Raw genomic sequence first — 20,838 nt, 5'->3', positions numbered from 1 at the left:
GTACAACTGATTACGAGATAAAATAATTTCACTTAGACTGCAGCGTGTCATTCTTCACAATATAGCAAGTTGCAGTGTTTCTCTGAATTTTACAATGGTAAACTTTCACAAGGTATCCTTGTATCGTGAATAAAAGAACGAGATCAAATGCAGTTATGATCCGTAAATAGTTTGGTCGAAATGTAAGTCTTAACAGAGTGCGGACTGTCTAAAACATAAGAACGTGTGGTAGCACCGCACATCCATTACAAGTAGACTCAAAGCGACTAACGTGTCTTCCTGACTCGAATGATTTGTTTCGGCAGCGGAAAATGAGTTTCAGTATCGCTTCCTTAATACTGCAGTGTAACGTAGACCGAACCCAATGAAACGGTTAAGAAATTTCTGGGAAATCGCGGGTGCTGTTTCGGGCGCAAGTACCAGGACGGCAGCGTACCGCCCCGCAGGCGTCGCTGTCCACCATTGGTGGTTGAAATCGGAGGGCGGTAACCGGCCGGAGCGTCAAGAGCAGGCGGGAAGCTTGTTTGTTAGTCTGCTCCCCACACCTGAACCCTCAAGACGTGCGAAGGCCGTCGCGATGGACCCAGATTGTGAAGACTGTGTGATGTCGCCGTCCGCCAACCAACTCACAGGTACTGAGCAGACAAGTGTTCTTATTTTATAACAAGCAGACACGTACCTGTACCGACGGTGTCACCGATTTCTTCTACTCAGCAACTTGAGTAAAAGTATGTTATTGATAACGTAATGAAATCGTTACAGAACTAAAGCATTCCTTCACACGTTGAATGTCACGTTGTAAACATTAGCGTTTCCTTTATTAATAGCTACTAATATTCGTATCTTACACTAACTGGTGACAGATTACCCATGAACTGAACTAGGGATGAGCAGCGCGGCAACTAACATTAGTTTTGAGATTTCACGACTAATGGTTTTGGGTACCCTTATCTCTAGGGAGTATATGCTCCCCACCTCCCACGCTGTGTACGCCCATGTGTTTACTCATTTTGTTCGACTGCAAGTGATATTGTTTATTTCTAATACAGACAGAAATATTTACAATTCCATCAGTTCGAATAGTGCGACGTCAGCGAAATTCTAAGATATAAGAAACTTGAGAGTCTGCGGTATTTACTGACAGACAGGGCAACGAAGTCCTTATATTTCTACCTACTATGCAGTACTGAATACTGTACTATTGACCTCCTTACCCAACGGAATATTTCAAATTCTCTGGCCCTCCGTACAGGGAGCGACTCAAAAGCAACTCGTTACCGACGTGAGTCCCCAGTCAATCTGTTGCTACGCGTTGCCAACTAGTTGCCAGCGACTCGGCGCCCGCGTTGCAAAGCATTTTGAGTTGCTTAGTGTCCTCGAACACAACTGTGCGTTTGTTTGGTTTCAAGATGAACGAGCAGGCTGTGTACATCAGCTTCGTACGGGAAGTCGAAAAACATGCCATGTTATACGAGCTCCCAGGCTGCTGGAGGAGAGATTTGACAGATAAATCAGGATGTGACGTGTAAAAATAATTTCATATTATATTTGTAGTGTCCTGCACATCTACTTTTAAAACAAAATTACCGGTACGTCAATGGAAGTAAATGTACAAAAAATTATGAATCATGCGGATAGTATTCTTTTGTGTGATTGACAGCCTTCCTCATTCTGTAAAATTACACTGTGAAATGGAAACGAACAGTGAAAAGCAACAAATTTCCGATACTTGCAAATACAATGGTCTTCATATACATCTGGTATAACGAGCACAAACCACTATCACCGTATAAATCACCATATAAATCTCACGATTTCTAAAGAAAATTAACGCTGTGTTGTGTCGCAAGAAATCAACTTTGACAATTCAATGTAGCTCTGTTAAAAAGTTGCACGGGTGCGACAAACAACACTCCCCCTCCTCCGCGCTTGCACATTGCAACTGCTGCTGGTCATTTCAAAGTTGCCCCGTGTGCGGAACAATGTTGCCGGCTAGTCGGCAACCAGTTGCCGTTGTAGATCACCTGCCCGTTGCGTTTCTCTTCAGTCATACCGTGTGCTGACGGCCTAAGATTAAAGTATTTTTAGCAGGAGCACGTTGACAAGCTTTTCTTACGAAACAAAACTGTTGTATGCTGATACAGCTGTCCAAATTAGATGTCTGTCAAGAGAATGCACGTTATTTAACATGTTATTTATACTACGAGTTCAACAGATCACTTCAACACTTCTTAATCATTCGGAATGAGATAATTTTTACACTCATTTTACGCAACGCTGCATAGCTGGTTCATAAAAGAAGTCACGAAACAGTTGAAAATACTAATGTCTGCACGCGACCGAGGAATAAAAAATTAAGTGTCTTAACCCTTTAATGCATAGTAGCTGATCAGCTACAGACTTTCTCTCTTCGACGTATCCTGTACTGAGCAACATTTTGTAACAAATTCATTATGTAGTTAAGTGTATACACTCTACTGCATCTGCTAAGTTGCTAGTAGTTCTTCATAACGATAGTAAATGGCAGGATGAATTGAACCAGTTCGACAATCAGCTGTGTGGATGTTCTTCCGCGCGTGTGTTTTGGCGGAAAGTAGAGACTTAGTTGGTGTTTCTGCATTGATTTGTGGGTTTGAAAATTACTTTTTTTATTTTAGAAACGTAAGTAGACAGGGTGTAGACAGTTAATTCGAGTTTCTTTACGATAGATTTGAAATTAGGTCTGTTTTTGTGCTTGTAGCGATTAAAAACCATAATGCTTTGTTAATTTAATTTTAAAAAATTTTCAATATTTTTTTCGTAATGTAGGTACTATAAACTAAATGTGGTAATTTTTACAGCTTGAAATAAAAAATCATGCATTTAAGGGTTAAGACACCAACAAACAACGCGAGTGTAATAATCTGACATGAACACTGGAACGCAATGTCATGTCTGTAGACTGAAAGTCGGCAAAATTCTGGTGATTAAAATTCATTACCGTGGTTCGGACCGACCGCCGTCGCATCGAGCGCAAACGTGATTTACCAACTGAATCCACACGCGGTGCATTCTCTTTCGTTGCGATCTATCCGTAAATTGTTAACTCATTAACAGATTTTATATTTTGTGAAATGTTGTAGAATATTTCTTGGGTAAGAAATCAATATCGCTGGCTGGGGACGTGTTCCGGATGACTGACTTAAGTGAACTGATAGAATCAACGAACATTGGTATCAGTCAGTAGTAATGTGGAAATAATTGCACCTTTCAGCCAAATTTTACTTTTTCTTTTGTATTGGTGACTGGACATCCAGACACGCACCTGAATCATTCGTAGTCAACCTGGTCCCTACCGCCCACTAGTAGGCGTTCCAGTTTTCATGTTGCGCGGTAGGTGGTAGGAGTTTTGAAACATTTTCAGTGGGTTTTCATAGAATTTTGACTAAACTATTTGGTAAGTAATTATTATTATATATTTTAACTTGCTGTAACTCTGCATTGTGATATTTGTAAAACAAAATGACTTTCCTACTTTTAAATCACAATTGCTGAGGAACCAGTGGACGGTTAGAAAATTTTAGAACTAACAAGGTAAAAAAGTGGGCGGTAGGTAAAAATGGTCGACTACCCCTGATCTAAACGCTACGAAATAAAAATAACCGTTTTAGTCGCACAGCTGACTCGAGTGCCAGTCTTAGTAATGCAGCAGTGCAAAGCAACACTTATTTCGATTCCAAAATCATTCCGCTTCACCTTCTTTAGCTTCCTCGTAACATGAAGTTTTATGACTGTAATGATAACACAGAACTATGGCCACAATATACCTCGGCCCTTTTTGCTAGTGAAGGAGTCAGCGGAAATCGCAAGATTTCGGGCCGGTGAGGAATTCTTCCCCACTTTCCCAACCCTATCCACTAAACAGAACAACGCACTGCAGTATTACAGCAGAAACTGTGAATATTCCAATCTGCTGCCTGGCCTGCGAGAAAGAGGCTGGACTTACACTTTTCCTAACCTCTCTTCCCAGCAGCAACCATTAACCTAAACGGCGATCGCATGCTAACGTTTCCAGCATCCCTGCAAAAGGGCAAGTTATATGGTGCTTACAATATATCTATTTTATGGAACTGAAGAAAGCTAATCTAGTCTTTCGCCACTTTCGATGGATGTGAAGCATTAACATAGCAAGACGTTTATAAGCTCTTAACACGTGGCGTTTGTATAAATATCGTACGAATCAATTTTAACGGTTCATGCATTTCAAATTTATACCAACGAATTGTACCCTACAGGGCAATTTCGGTTTTACGAATTATCAAAACAAACGAGTCGGTGCAGAAAAATTTACTTGTGATCTATATACCAGTACATACAAGTTTTGACATTGGCGGCTCTATTTAAATACATGTCAACAGTCTTATGCTTCGCATCGAGTATCTACTCCCAAGAACAATGAACTTCTTTGTCAGAAAAGGTGTCACAGGAACTGTTTCATTCTTCTACTACAGAGAGCTCGAACACACAGCATCGAACATAAAAACGCCATTCAACAATGGCTACTTTACAAATTATAGTTTGAACAATGAAGTTCGCACAGGGCTGCCATGAAACATAAGTGGCCTCACATCCGCTTCTTCTAACTGTATACCCCAGCGCTCAAGGAATGGTTTACCAATAATAACTTAATCAATCTCTTATGAAATGTTATATAGGCTTAGCTTGGAAGTTGACCAAAAATGAAGAACAATAGACCGAGTTACATGAAACTGTATATTTCAAGCAAATATTTTGCCATCTTTCTTTTCCTTTTGCCGTCTTTTTCTGATCCCTTTTTCACCTAAGACCGCCAGTTCATATTTTCAAATGTTTAAAAACTTCATTGTTCTAGACATAAAAAAATACAAGAAGATGCATTTTAGAAAACAAGGTCTTCATGGAATCGTTCTACACTCCTGGAAACGGAAAAAAGAACACATTGACACCGGTGTGTCAGACCCACCATACTTGCTCCGGACACTGCGAGAGGGCTGTACAAGCAATGATCACACGCACGGCACAGCGGACACACCAGGAACCGCGGTGTTGGCCGTCGAATGGCGCTAGCTGCGCAACATTTGTGCACCGCCGCCGTCAGTGTCAGCCAGATTTTCCGTGGCATATGGAGCTCCATCGCAGTCTTTAACACTGGTAGCATGCCGCGACAGCGTGGACGTGAACCGTATGTGCAGTTGACGGACTTTGAGCGAGGGCGTATAGTGGGCATGCGGGAGGCCGGGTGGACGTACCGCCGAATTGCTCAACACGTGGGGCGTGAGGTCTCCACAGTACATCGACGTTGTCGCCAGTGGTCGGCGGAAGGTGCACGTGCCCGTCGACCTGGGAGCGGACCGCAGCGACGCACGGATGCACGCCAAGACCGTAGGATCCTACACAGTGCCGTAGGGGACCGCACCGCCACTTCCCAGCAAATTAGGGACACTGTTGCTCCTGGGGTATCGGCGAGGACCATTCGCAACCGTCTCCATGAAGCTGGGCTACGGTCCCGCACACCGTTAGGCCGTCTTCCGCTCACGCCCCAACATCGTGCAGCCCGCCTCCAGTGGTGTCGCGACAGGCGTGAATGGAGGGATGAATGGAGACGTGTCGTCTTCAGTGATGAGAGTCGCTTCTGCCTTGGTGCCAATGATGGTCGTATGCGTGTTTGGCGCCGTGCAGGTGAGCGCCACAATCAGGACTGCATACGACCGAGGCACACAGGGCCAACACCCGGCATCATGGTGTGGGGAGCGATCTCCTACACTGGCCGTACACCACTGGTGATCGTCGAGGGGACACTGAATAGTGCACAGTACATCCAAACCGTCATCGAACCCATCATTCTACCATTCCTAGACCGGCAAGGGAACTTGCTGTTCCAACAGGACAATGCACGTCCGCATGTATCCCGTGCCACCCAACGTGCTCTAGAAGGTGTAAGTCAACTACCCTGGCCAGCAAGATCTCCGGATCTGTCCCCCATTGAGCATGTTTGGGACTGGATGAAGTGTCGTCTCACGCGGTCTGCACGTCCAGCACGAACGCTAGTCCAACTGAGGCGCCAGGTGGAAATGGCATGGCAAGCCATTCCACAGGACTACATCCAGCATCTCTACGATCGTCTCCATGGGAGAATAGCAGCCTGCATTGCTGCGAAAGGTGGATATACACTGTACTAGTGCCGACATTGTGCATGCTCTGTTGCCTGTGTCTATGTGCCTGTGGTTCTGTCAGTGTGATCATGTGATGTATCTGACCCCAGGAATGTGTCAATAAAGTTTCCCCTTCCTGGGACAATGAATTCACGGTGTTCTTATTTCAATTTCCAGGAGTGTATGTTAAACGCCTGTGCACAGTATCCCCAGGATTCATTTACTGAATAATCGCTGCAGTAATTATTCGTAAACGACCAAAAATAAAAGATTAAATAAAATAAAATCTAGAAGTCGGATTACTCAAGCGACCATGTAGAGCTAATCTTAATTACTACTGGAAAAAAATCTACTAGGAAGGAAACTGCATTTCCATGTTTCCAATCAGACCTAGGTTTTCCTTTGTTTTCCCTAATCACTTCAGCAGTTTGCCGCAATAGTTTTCCTTCCCGTCCTTGGATAACTGAATCTGTGCTCCTTCTCTAGTGACGTAGACCATGCGGCCCAAAGCAAGTATCAGAGAGACTGGAGAAGGAAGCATCTATGAGACTATAGGTAAAAAACAAAATTTCCGTAAAATTCTGTTTATGTAAAGTTATGATAAACTGGATATTTTCAATATGAAATGCCTGCCATTCGATGCTCTTCTGTCATTGGTCCATCCCGTCCCGTTCTTTTCTTAATTTTTTTTCTAGTGTTAAGCATATTATGGGCAGCTTAAAAATACTCGTCTTCTTCCAGCGTGGCCTAGTTAAGCTAAAAGGTTGGACACCCCTGACGTCGAAGCTAAGTTCAAAAAAGCACAAATCTACACCACACATTTTGTACGGTAACGTCTAATAATCGCTACTATCAAAAGTCGCTACCTTTTCCGCACTTGATGATCACAGTGGAAACAAAATCAGAGCTCAGAATTTAATTCAAGCTTTTACGTCATTATATAAACCCTGAGAGCGATTGGCTGTTATGACTGTGCTGTATTTAATTTCGGTTATGGTAACTATATTATTCAGTGTATCATTCACTTGGAATGTTTTGTGCTTACGTATGTATTTCATTGCGTTAAACTTCAAATAATATAAATCCAATTGCAGTTCTGCTTGCAATGATACCTGTGCTTCGCAGCGATGTCATCAACGAATATTTAATGCCCGTAAGGCAAATATACGTTTTTGAAAATGTAAAGCAGATCTTATCACGCCTTATAGATAGAAAAGTGAACAAAATATTGTACGAACCCGGATATGATGTGGGAAAGGATGTGACGGAAGAGATGATGCGACAAGCGTTGTACTGCTGTGGTTTGTGAATGTCGCAATTTTCCGGTCTGTATACTTATCGTGAGGTTGATGTAACGTCAGTTTTGCAGAGTTAAACAAGAACTCGGTGTAAAATATTATATTTTCGGATACATTTAAGAAACTTTTTGAGGATCGGATTTATTAATTAGTTTTATTACGTTTGTGCATTTATGAAAACTTTATTCTTTCACACTACGGTTATGACTTTATGGTTTATTTCATATCCGTTAGTCATAACAGCGTTCGATGATGTGTTTGTTGGATTCTATAATTCCAAGAAAATTGTTCGATACTATTTCTTCATTTGTATGGCCATATTATCCGTAGTTGCTTTACAATTCTTGATGGTATTTTCGTTGTTGCAACGACAGAACGAAAATAACCTCAAGAAATGTTCAACACTATGTCTCGTTAAACGTTTATCCCTGCTAAAAGAAACTTTATCCGTTTTATCCATAATGTGAATCAAGGAATTGCATGTACGTTTCTATTGCTTCCTGCAAATATTAGGAATATATGTACGGTGATGATACAAGCTCCAAATATTCAGTTGTTGGCTTCCTGTAAATACGGTGTTCCTTTAGTTCAAAATGTTCAAATGTGTGTGAATTCCTAAGGGACCAAACTGTTGAGGTCATCGGTCCCTAGACTTACACACTACTTATTAAACTAACTTACGCTAAGAACAGCACACGCCCATGCCCGAGGAAGGACTCGAACCTCCGGCGGGAGGGGCCGTGCAACCCGTGACATGGCGCCTCAAACCGCGCGGCCACTAAGCGCGGCGTTCCTTTAGTGTGTTGCTCTTTGTGTGTTCGTATATTTCTTTTTCAAGCTTAGGTCTGCCAAACATCACACATTTAAATAAAAACTTCGTTATGCTACGTAACGTTATTTTTATTGTTACCACTAGTTTAGCACAAAATAAAGTATCATGGTAAAATACTTGTTTGATTCTAGTAACTTTATCCGATGAAATATCGCCTTTACCTTTCCATTTTTATCACAAAGTGCCTGCAGAAACCCTCCAGCAAAAAACTGCATGATAATATTACATTATCTGACGGCACGTTAAACCCTACTCTCCCCTATATTTGGTCGTAACTAGGCGAAATTACGGTCCAGTTCCAACTATTACTCGGTTTTCGCATGCGGCACAAATAATGGAATGTTCTCCTGGAAAATATTTTCGCGAATTGGAAAACCGTCGTACTATTGACGTCATTAAATTTAATATTTAGAAGAAAATGGAGTGACTGTAACCGCGAGAAAGACGACGGAATATATTTGCAAATTGTTACCCACGTTGTTCAAATTAGGGCGGAAGGCACGATGCGGAGGGAGCTGCATTCTAATATCCATCCAAAGAAGAAAAATGAAAATGTTCTGTTTTCGATTCACGATATAGATGTGCTATCGGGCAGCAGTTTCTCCTGCACAGGGGATCGTTTATGAATAAGAGGAAGTAGTTACGAATAAAGTATACTGCGACAGGTTTTTACGAAAAATTGCAACACCAAAATTTTAGCGGCCGGTTGGACGCAAGACGTGGATTCGCAGACATTCCTATATTTTGTCGAACGATTCTTGATCAACTGGCTTTCTAATTCTGGCTCGGCAAAAGTCGGATCAAATTGGAAAACCTAATTCTGATACTGTTTTGTGTCGGCTCTTGGCAACATACGTGATACATCTATCGTAAGTCTTAGTAATCGTTCTGGTAGTTAAAGAAGATGATGAATTGTTTGGAATACGGATATATTACAAGAGCTGCAATGGGAACAGAAATGACTAAGAGTCCAAGCGTAGTACCATCATTCTTCCTATTATCATGAAGTCTGGCGTGGACATCGCTGTAGGAGAGCGATATGTTGGGTGGTGGTTGACCGTGTTAAAACGTGATTCCCTTCGATAAAATAGATAGCATTATACAATAAGAATGGTCGGACCTCGAATAACAATGTCGACTACAGGTTCTACAGGAGAGGAAATATGTACAGGGCTATTACAAATGATTGAAGCGATTTCATAAATTCACTGTAGCTCCATTCATTGACATATGGTCACGACACACTACAGATACGTAGAAAAACTCATAAAGTTTTGTTCGGCTGAAGCCGCACTTCAGGTTTCTGCCGCCAGAGCGCTCGAGAGCGCAGTGAGACAAAATGGCGACAGGAGCCGAGAAAGCGTATGTCGTGCTTGAAATGCACTCACATCAGTCAGTCATAACAGTGCAACGACACTTCAGGACGAAGTTCAACAAAGATCCACCAACTGCTAACTCCATTCGGCGATGGTATGCGCAGTTTAAAGCTTCTGGATGCCTCTCTAAGGGGAAATCAACGGGTCGGCCTGCAGTGAGCGAAGAAACGGTTGGACACGTGCGGGCAAGTTTCACGCGTAGCCCGCGGAAGTCGACGAATAAAGCAAGCAGGGAGCTAAACGTACCACAGCCGACGGTTTGGAAAATCTTACAGAAAAGGCTAAACCAGAAGCCTTACCGTTTACAACTGCTACAAGCCCTGACACCCGATGACAAAGTCAAACGCTTTGAATTTTCGGCGCGGTTGCAACAGCTCATGGAAGAGGATGCATTCAGTGCGAAACTTGTTTTCAGTGATGAAGCAACATTTTTTCTTATGGTGAAGTGAACAGACACAGTGTGCGAATCTGGGCGGTAGAGAATCCTCACGCATTCGTGCAGCAAATTCGCAATTCACCAAAAGTTAACGTGTTTTGTGCAATCTCACGGTTTAAAGTTAACGGCCCCTCTTTCTTCTGCGAAAAAAACGTTGCAGGACACCTGTATCTGGACATGCTGGAAAATTGGCTCATGCCACAACTGGAGACCGACAGCGCCGACTTCATCTTTCAACAGGATGGCGCTCCACCGCACTTCCATCGGCATTTTTTAAACAGGAGATTGGAAAACCGATGGATCGGTCATGGTGGAGATCATGATCAGCAATTCATGTCATGGCCTCCACGCTCTCCCAACTTCACCCCATGCGATTTCTTTCTGTGGGGTTATGTGAAAGATTCAGTGTTTAAACCTCCTCTACCAAGAAACGTGCCAGAACTGCGAGCTCGCATCAACGATGCTTTCAAACTCATTGATGGGGACATGCTGCGCCGAGTGTGGGAGGAACTTGATTATCGGCTTGATGTCTGCCGAATCACTAAAGGGGCACATATCGAACATTTGTGAATGCCTAAAAAAATTTTTTGAGTTTTTGTATGTGTGTGCAAAGCATTGTGAAAATACCTCAAATAATAAAGTTATTGTAGAGCTGTGGAATCGCTTCAATCATTTGTAATAACCCTGTATATGCATATGCGTATGTGGATGGCGCGTAATCACTTCATCGAACTTGCGCTTCCGACCAGAATTAATTTGCTGAAACATGCAACACATTTATACATACAATGCCCGGATGGACATATTCGATGAATATTAAATCACTGAACTGCAAAATAGGATTATTATTAATAAGTAGCTTAAGAACATAAGTATGGAGGTCTTACATGTAAGAAGAAAGATGACAGACTGCTCTAAGTCTGAAAAACATCACTTGCTTCATATAAAAGAAGAGCGAAAGTAATTGGCTGATTTATTACATCGAGATTAAAGATATTTCTGCATAGCACTTAACCTATCGAAATTAATATGCTACACCTCACGGATCTAAAGGTAACAAGAAACAATATTGTCCGTAGCACTGTAGTAGCCACTGATTTAGCGTAGTAAATCGTAGGCGAGGGCGCTGACATATATTCCGTGCTCATCGTGGACCAGATTTCGATTCCACGCTTTAACGAAACCTGTAAACGTTCATTACTTCCACAACAATTCCACTTCCGTAGAAGCTTGGTACGAAACAGCACACGTGTATCACTAACATTGGCTGAAGAAGGCGAACATTGAAATCCCGCACTATTTACCTCGCGTCGCGGTCGTTTTAGTGTTGTTCGGAGCTTGTTTCCGTACTCCCGCTGCCAGCGATTAAAATTGATAGAAACAGCTGACAAGGCATAAGAGCGGTCATGGTTTTCGGACAAAAGGTCGGTATTGTTGTAAGACAAGAGAGCAACAGATCTGCACTTTTCAGAAAAGCGGTATTTTTATTTGTAGTCCTGTTCCTTTTTCGTAAATATGATATACCTACTACCTTTGTGTGACAGCGTTAAGGCGTTAGCAAATTCATAACACCACTGAGTAGTTTGCAGCACTTACTTTTCTTCTGTCTCAGAAAGTAGGCGATTGTTCCGTTTTATTAACAGCAGCATAACTTGTAACTGAACGTAGTTATAAAAATCACCAAAATTTGATTTACATATAAAATATATGAAAGGCAGTAAAAAATTGTCAAAATCAGCATGTTTTATTTGTGTATATTGTGCAAGACAACGGAAGAAATCACACAAAATCCACTGCAACAGGCACGATAAATTAATCCCCTCGGAAAACCGGTTTCTGCAATCACAATCCGACGGTATCGAATGACATATTATACAAGAAGCTTTCGGCACCAAGGAAACATCAACAGAACACACACTGTGCTGGATGGTTTTTGTAAGGTACCAACACAATATTTAAGAATAGATTAGTTCTCTGCACTGAAGCTTATATGTCGAACTGCTTTTTGATCATCGAGGTAGATGGATTTCAAGCTGATTATTTCTCACCATCATCACCAATGAAGTAAGTGCTGAAAAACATAACGAATGGAGAAAAATTCCTCTCCAAAAAAATTAACAGGTTGTATACAGCACATTCTTTCTGCCTAGAATGAAGCTATGACAGCCTATATCTGTACACAGCAAAACACCTGTTGTGCATAGCGATACGTACCAAGTTCATTTTCAGCCGTCGATTGTACTCGTGAAGAAAAATTGATAGTGCCCATCTGTGTGACTCCAAATATCTCCAATTTTGCCCTCTTGGTTGTTGCGTGGAATGTGTGTTTAGGGAACAAAGAATATGGAGTCTCTGAATTTTGAGACCAAAAGTCTCCGCAGTGCGCAATGCCTTTCATGTCACGTCTCCCGTTGGAGATTGATGAGTGTATCTTTGACGCACTTGGCAAAGAAAATAAATCTGAGACGAGACACACAACTTTTCTCTGTACCATCTTTATCTTTCCCGTTATTCCATCTTACGAAAGAGTCCCAGACCGATGAAAAATACTAAAAAATTGACTGATCGAGAGTTTCCTAAGCGACTTACAGTTTCTTACGATACTTTTGATAATTGCGGCATCTGCCTTGCCCACTGCTAAGTGTCTGCTATCCTTCACTTTACATCGTTTCCGACAGACATTCGTAGCCATTTGACTTATGAGACTGATTGCTGTGGTTGACCTATAGTCAAACGACATGGGATCGCTCTGTGTCGCGCGCACTCTCTTTCTCTTCCTCTCTCCCTCCCTCCCTCCCTCCCTCCCTCCCTCCCTCTCTTTCTCTCTTTCCCTGTTAGAGCACATTAGCTTACACTTCCTCATCTTGAGGTCACTTTTGTCACAATGACCTGGTTATTCACAAATCTAAATTTATTTTGTGACAAGTTTCTACGTATACGAACGTCTTGTATCAACTTATGCAAACATCCTCACAGAGTAACAAATGATGTCTGCGAGTTCATTTGCATAAGTTATGTATCGCAAACAGTAAACTGCATTCACTCCAGCACACTTTCCATACTAATGACGTTTCCCCATGCAGGGCGCCATACTAACAAGGAAATAGAGAGACCTGTTACGTCGCAACCTGTTTTAGTATTTTTTGCACTCTTAGTCAACTTTGCTAAAATATTACATCCAAATTTTCAGCTGCCGGTAAGAACTGGATGTTAAAAATTAATTATGCAGTACGACTTTTTCAAATGGTTTTCGTGCATGATACCGCTCAATGTACAGCCCCGTGTTCACGCACTGCGCAACGCGGCTTTCTCTTATCAGTTACTCCAATGGTTTGGGAAACCAGCGTTTATCGCCGACGGAAAGCGATCGAAATGTAATTTAATGTTCATAGGGAAATACAACTTATAGTTTACCAATAACGTTCCAAATTGGTGATTAGATAAGTAAATCATTGTAAGTTTTCCAACAGTTCGAAATTAATTCAATTTCTTGAATATATTGCATCAATATGAAATTTTGTTACTATGCTCGAATAATTTATTATTTTTGAACCATTATCATAAATTAATAGTGATATCTGACAGCCCTGTGAGTCGCTAACAGACTTCCGCTTTAAATTCTTCATTTGCATTGCCATTTTGTCCGTAGTTGGTTAGCAATTTCTGAGGGTATTTGTGTTCCGTCGTTACAACTACAAGAAAGTGCGTGGTTTTTTTTTTTTTTTCTCCACCCGACGCGTTTCGCGTTATTGAAGTAAATCATCATCAGTGGCCAGTAACTGAAGATATTTACAGTCTGATTTGTCTTCTAGGTCGGAAAACTGTTCGTTAACAAGTTGTTGGTTTTTACTCACGGCAATTTCTGCTTGTTTTTTCGCCTACATCAGGAGATACCGTCTGCTAGCATGGTTTTGGTTCCTTTCTTCGTTGGACACTGATAACTGTGGTCTAATTTTTACGTTGCTCTGCAGAACTATGCGTTTTGACGATTAACGCAGCACAGTTTCATACGGCACTATTCACTGTTTATTTCAGTATCGTGTTTTGTAGTGTTGCCTACATATCAACTAGTTTTTTTAGATTATATTTTTTCCTCTCTGTAGTTCATTATATGTGTCTTATTCTATTTAATTATGTTACTGTGTATTTATATACTGTGCAAGAGAAATAAAGGAGTAGCGATGGAGTTTAAATTTTGTGTGATCAGAAGGTGGGGTGAGGGGAAGAGAAGCACAGATCAGTGACTAGTAAGTGCATAGTAGTGTGGGGAAATGAAATTGGGGTTGGAGGGTGGGGGGGAGAGGGGGGGAGTTGAGTGAGAGAGGATAAAGGATGGAAAACGCCTTTTTTAAAGCGATTTCTTCAATTACTTTTTTATAGTGTCTGATTTCTAGTATTTATTTGGTCATTGAGCAACTGTTTATTTTGTGTTAATGCTTTTGTATATGAAAATTTTCTTGGAAAAAGAGGAGGTGTCTGTTTTTACTGGTTCTCATTACGATGATATGATTTCCAATAGTGCTTGGTCTGCACGGTATTCCTGTTTAAGAATGTATGTCAGTGTTGAATGGTTTATACCATATTTCCATGCTCTGATGTGTTCTTTATACCTTGTGTCAAATTTCCTGCCAGCCATCACAAATGTATATTTTTTGGGTGTCTGGAACTGAGCTGATAGATACTTGATTTTCAGTATCTGTGTGGATTTCGTTGCAGTTTTGGGATGTGTTTTTGTTTGAGCTGTTTGTTTTGTAACAATGTTTAAGCCTTGTTTCTTGAATATGTTACCTACTTTATGAGTGAATTTGTTATGGTAAGCCACTGCGTGCCTTTTTGTGGTTGTGCAGGTTTTATGTATTGATGCGGTTTGGTTAGCTTTCTCCATCATTTTTATTTTTATTTTTCTGTTTACCTTGGCTACTAATGTTTCTTTCTGCCCATTTTTCAGTACTATTTGTTATATAACAGCCAGCTGTTTTTGGTATTCTGAAGTGTTTATGGAGATCCTGTTCAGTCTATATCTAATAGCTCCTGTTCCTTATTCTACAGGTAATTTGAGGTTGCATTTAAGACAGTGTCAATTTTGTGGGTTTTCTGTACATTTCTGATGTTTGTTTGTGATTGTCTTTTCTTATGGTTATGTCTTGAAAGTTGAGTGTGTTTTCTTCTTCTTCTATTGTAAACTTTATGTTCTCGTGTATAGTATTTACGTCTTTGTACAGCTGTATTATTAGTTTTAGGTTCATCTACCACGCATATTATGTCATCAATGTACCTGTACCAGTATATGAATCTGTAGCTTTTCTTTGTTATTATATCTTCAAATATTAATTTTTCTTTATGACCCATGAAAATATTGACTATGGTTCCTGAAACAGGTAAATCTATGGGTAAACGTTCTCCTTGTAAGTAGTATTCGTAATTGAACCCAAAATATTTTTTTGTGTCATTAACTGTAACAATTTTATTGTTTCATCTGTGTGTTCATTAGGTAGCTGATTGTGTGTCTGCAGGTTTCCCTCAGTTAGTTTAATGGTTTCATTAACATGGCTGCAACTTTACATCAAAAGAGAACAATGTTGCCGTGCGATGGATTTTAATGTCTCTTATTTGTTCTACTAGAGGATAGGTAATTTTTATTCTTCTCCCATTTTCAAGTTTATAGTATGAACTGTGACTGCATTTGTTTTGCTTGTAGGTTTGTGGTAGCTGCTCTGAAGTTAACTATCGGACGGACAAGGATATTTTCTTTATGGACCTTTGGTTGGCATCTCATGTTCAGACTATCTTAAACAGCAATACCACAGACCAAGCACTACTGAAAAAATATATGAACATTGTAAGAATCAATAAAACACGACACCCCGTCCCTTTCAAAGCGAACTTACATATACAAAAAGCATTAACACAAAGTAAACAGTTGCTCAATGACCAAATAAATAACCAAATAAATACTGAAAACCAGAAGTTATATAAAATAACTGAAGAAATAACGTTAAAAAAGGGTCTTTTCCATCGTTCAGCCTTTCTCACCCAACCCCCCTCCAACCCCAATTTCATTTCCTTTCTTGCTCGCTACTCACCTTTATCCCCTCACTCACTCACCATGACAATACTATGTACTTACTGTCCATTCGTCTTTGCTTCTCCTCCCCCCACACCCCACACACTAACCACATCGTTACTCCTCCATTTCTCTTGGGCAGTTTATAAATACGCGGTAACATAATTAAATGGAATACCATCATATAATGAACTACAGAGAGAGAGAAAAATGTAGATCAAAAAAGCTAGTGGAAAAACTGGCAACACTACAAAACGCGATACGGAAGTGCAGAAATAAACAGTGAACCGTTGTGTACAAAACTGTGCTATGTTGAACGTCAAAAATGAGTAGCTCTGCAGAGCAGCACAATTATCAGTGTCTAACGAAGAAAGCCTCTCCCCGATGTAGTTCAATCTGTATATTGAGCAAGCAGTAAAGGAAACAAAAGAAAAATTCGGAGTAGGTATTAAAATCCATGGAGAAGAAATAAAAACTTTAAGGTTCGCCGATGAAATTGTAATTCTGTCAGAGACAGCAAAGGACTTGGAAGAGCAGTTGAACGGAATGGATAGTGTCTTGAAAGGAGGATATAAGATGAACATCAACAAAAGCAAAACAACGATAATGGAATGTTGTCGAATTAAATCGGGTGATGCTGAGGGAATTAGATTAGGAAATGAGACACTTAAAGTAGTAAAGGTGTTTTGCTATTTGGGGAGCAAAATAACTGATGATGGTCGAAGTAGAGAGGATATAAAATGTAGACTGGCAATGGCAAGGAAAGCGTTTCTGGAGAAGAGAAATTTGTTAACATCGAGTCTAGATTTAAGTGTCAGGAAGTCGTTTCTGAAAGTATTTGTATGGAAGTGAAACATGGACGATAAATAGTTTGGACAAGAAGAGCATAGAAACTTTCGAAATGTGGTGCTACAGAAAAATGCTGAAGATTAGATTGTTAGATTACATAACTAATGAGAAAGTATTGAATAGGATTGGGGAGAAGAGAAGTTTGTGGCACAACTTGACTAGAAGAAGGGATCAGTTGGTAGGTCATGTTCTGAGGCATCAAGGGATCACCAATTTAGTATTGGAGGGCAGCGTGGAGGGTAAAAATCGTAGAGGATAGACCAAGAGATGAATACACTAAGCAGATTCAGAAGGATGTAGGTTGCACTAGGTACTGGGAGATGAAGAAGCTTGCACAGGATAGAGTAGCATGGAGAGCTGCATCAAACCAGTCTCATGATTGAAGACCACAACAACAACAACAACGAAGAAAGGAACAAAAAAGTGCTAGCAGACAGCATTTCCTGATGTAAGCGAAAACCAAGTGGAAATTGTCGTAAATAAAAACCAACAATTTGTTAACAAACTGTTTTCTGATCTAGAAAACAAATCAAACTGTAAATACCTTCAATTACAGACCACTGACGATGCTTTACTTCAATAAAGAGAAACGCTTCAGGTGAGAAAAACACATTTTCTTGCAGTTTTAACGACGAAACGAAAATACCTTCAGAAAAAGACTTCCACCTTTTTACAAACTTTCGACTAGTGTTAGGAGGGAGATCGGTCTCTTATCGGTATAGTGTGCTAGTGACTGCAACTTATGAATGTAATTACGTGACGCGCAGAGTGGCCGTGCGGTTTGAGGCGCCCTGTCACACGGATTGCGCGGCCCCTCCCGCCGGAGACTCGAGTCCTCCCTCGGGCGTGGGTGTTTGTGTTGTTCTTAGCATAAGTTAGTTTAAGTAGTGCTTAAGTCTAGGGACCGATGACCGCAGCAGTTTGGTCCCTTAGGAATTCACACACGCATGTAATTACGTGACGTACTGAAAGCGGCAATGATCTATCCATTGATCTATTTTCTCTATTAACGATCTGTAAAATTGGTACCACCGACAGAGGCAATCTCGGTTTGACAACTGGAGTACATTCGTCGTACCAGGTGGAATCTAGAGTATCTGTATTTCTTTGTCAGCGTGATATCGAAAAGCGGCTGGTAATCATTGAGAATTCCTATGACCCGAGCAAGAATCAAGACAGAAAATGGATTTCTTTCTACATTACTTAATAAAAACGCGATACATGAAAAGTGAAATATTTTTCGTTCTCATTTTTTCATATTTCGATGAGTCTGCCAGAATTTTTTATGACCATAATATTATTCTTTTCACACGTGGTCCTAAGTTACCAGTCAATTCACAAAGTTAATAATGAACAATCCAGATTGATCATGGGCATTATGGGCATTATTATTTATATGTCAGTGAGTGGACACATGGACTGCACGTCCTTGTATATTTTTCGGCTTTGAATAAAGGTGTCCTATTAGCGCATATTTCCCTTTTTAAATTGAACTGATCATTGTAGACACAATAGTTACTAAAACTTATTCGTAAGCCTCGAGAATTGCAGTTTGCGTCACTTTTTTCTGAGATGTTTTTCCGTATAAATTTTTTTATTGTTCTAGCTGCGGTTCTTGTTTCTAACCGACTAATCCAACTTAGAGGACTTCTTTTCCTCCTATAGCGTCAGCAATGTCTAAAGAACAAACCGCGCACAATGGCATTGCTAACATTAAATGACCCTTGTGTTTGGCTCAGAAAAAGCTCAAAAAGAAGCGCATTATAGCCGCTGTTATTCCCGACCAAACTGTAGATGTTCTGCAATTTCGTTTTTCCACTTATCACTTTCAGAACAGACAAAGCTAAATTTCTTGTAAACAGTAGGGTAGTCATTTCTTACCATCTTCATCCAATAGGCAACCAATCTTTATTGGTTTAGCGAAGAAATTTTAGTTCCTGACTTTTCTGTCTTACAGTGTTGTTAATCAAATGTGACATGCTCTTCATAGGAGTAACTATTTTCAGCTTTTTCACGGATCTGAGCCCACAGTCTGTCTTATCGACTGCTTCACATATGTCTGCACTTTATAAACATACAATATTTGGTTAAACTGGTGTTCCCTGCTGAAGGTTGAGTTCGCGCCCATTGTACGTCTCCATAGCAAGTAGCAAAATATTTGCATTGCTCTTCACGACCAGAGCGCTTAGATTTAACGTACAGAAAAATTTCTGGGGAGCGAGCTACGGCCAGAACGATGTGTTTCCAAACATATACCAGAAATTAAAAGACGTACCTGCAAAAAACGAATATTAGCTTCCGTTTTTAACAAAACCTAGAATAAATATTCTTCTTTAACGACCTCTGCTCCGATAATAAGATGGCCACGCTTTTTACCACTCGCTGTAAGAACAGCTAGTGAATCCAGGAATGCTCATCTCTTACTTGCAAGCTCCTAGCCAGAAAATACCGGTTTTGTGATTTCTGTTTGCGTAACTTGCAGTGAGTATCGTCAGCTGAAATTTGGCACCGGGACGTTAAGTAACGTTATCTATGAGTTTTAAAAAATTCGTGGTGTGTTACGCCATGACAGGTCTGACCATTCCCTTATGAGCTACGGAAGGAAGTGATTGGTCTAGTCACGTACCTGTTTCAAAATTCCGTAAGCACGAAAGCTTTCCGGAAGTCAAGGAATACAGTGTCAACCGGACCTGTGCTATATGTATGTAGATTTTTGTGAAGTGATGGATCAAGCTGAGTTGCACACTATGAGTTGTTGAGGAATTCGTGATGTTTTGTACTAAGCAGTTTGGTTTTGAAATGTGAAACGTCCCCTTTGGACAATTATACAAGACTGTGCTTAACCTGACACACAATATTATTTAGCGCAACGCAATCTGACTATCAAAGATCCCTGCAAAAGAATGGCCCTGAGTAACATTAAACTATACCTTTCACAAATAACTTACCTCACAAAAATCTTCATTACTCGAACTACTGCAATACAGCGAGCGCCACTACTGCCAGCTAAATAAAAGATTCAAACTACGGAAGTCACTAACTACGGAAGTCACTAACTACTGATAGGGATAGTTAGCAAATGAAAGATTTTAATAGAGAACAAACACTGTATTTACCTTAATAATCATAATATATATAGCAGTTCAATTTCAAAACTTCCGCCATCTCTCTCCCCACATCCACCACTGCTGGCGGCTCACCTCCAACTGTGCAACGCTACGCGCTGTTCACATCCAGCTGCCGCTGCCTAACACTACAATGGCAGACAACAATGCAAACTAGCCACAGACTGCACAAAGCACAGCCAGTGATTTTCATACTGAGCGCTATGTAACGTTGCCAATAAGAAAACATAAACAGCCTACTTACATAGCCCCCATGCTCCCCACAAAAAATTTTACAAAATATTTTTGGGCAGTGGCCAATAATGATTTGAAAAAAATTTTCATAATTACAATAACAAAGATATCAAATGCACACACTTATTAACACAATGTTGGTCAAAAGCTAAAATTTTCTCACAGTCCATAAAGATAGTCCTGATCATTCATCATAATAGTAATTACAGTTTTTGTTTTTCACAAAGTCTCATTAGTAAAAGAGATTGCACACAGAAGTAGTGGATTTCCATGCAGTCTTGAAGAAGTAGTGTTGTCCTTCCAACGGAAAGACAGTGCTGACTCTTGACATGCAGACAGGTAATGGACCACAACAGAGCAAACCCACAGCAGAGTCAGTCGAAGTTTTGAAGAATATTGGTAGGTAGGTCATCACAGAGCAGACCCACTGCAGTCCTGGTAGAGAGTATTGGTG

The 20,838-nt window shown here is 40.6% G+C and overlaps 1 protein-coding gene across 1 annotated transcript in view; it reads left to right on the top strand.

Annotated features, from left to right (window-relative positions):
• The first annotated feature begins 577 nt into the window (after positions 1–577).
• The window catches only part of LOC126102917 (T-box transcription factor mls-1-like), a 151,987-nt gene continuing 131,726 nt past the window's right edge, over positions 578–20,838 (top strand). Inside the window, exon 1 of the mRNA XM_049912328.1 lies at positions 578–632. Within this exon, the coding sequence (XP_049768285.1) occupies positions 578–632 (55 nt within the window). The remainder of the gene's footprint in view (positions 633–20,838) is intronic.

The sequence above is a fragment of the Schistocerca cancellata genome, chromosome 1, assembly GCF_023864275.1.
Source record: "Schistocerca cancellata isolate TAMUIC-IGC-003103 chromosome 1, iqSchCanc2.1, whole genome shotgun sequence".
Taxonomy (NCBI): Eukaryota; Metazoa; Arthropoda; class Insecta; order Orthoptera; family Acrididae; genus Schistocerca; species Schistocerca cancellata.
The sequence above is the reverse complement of the archived record's forward strand: the minus strand, read 5'-3'. Positions and strand labels throughout refer to the sequence as shown.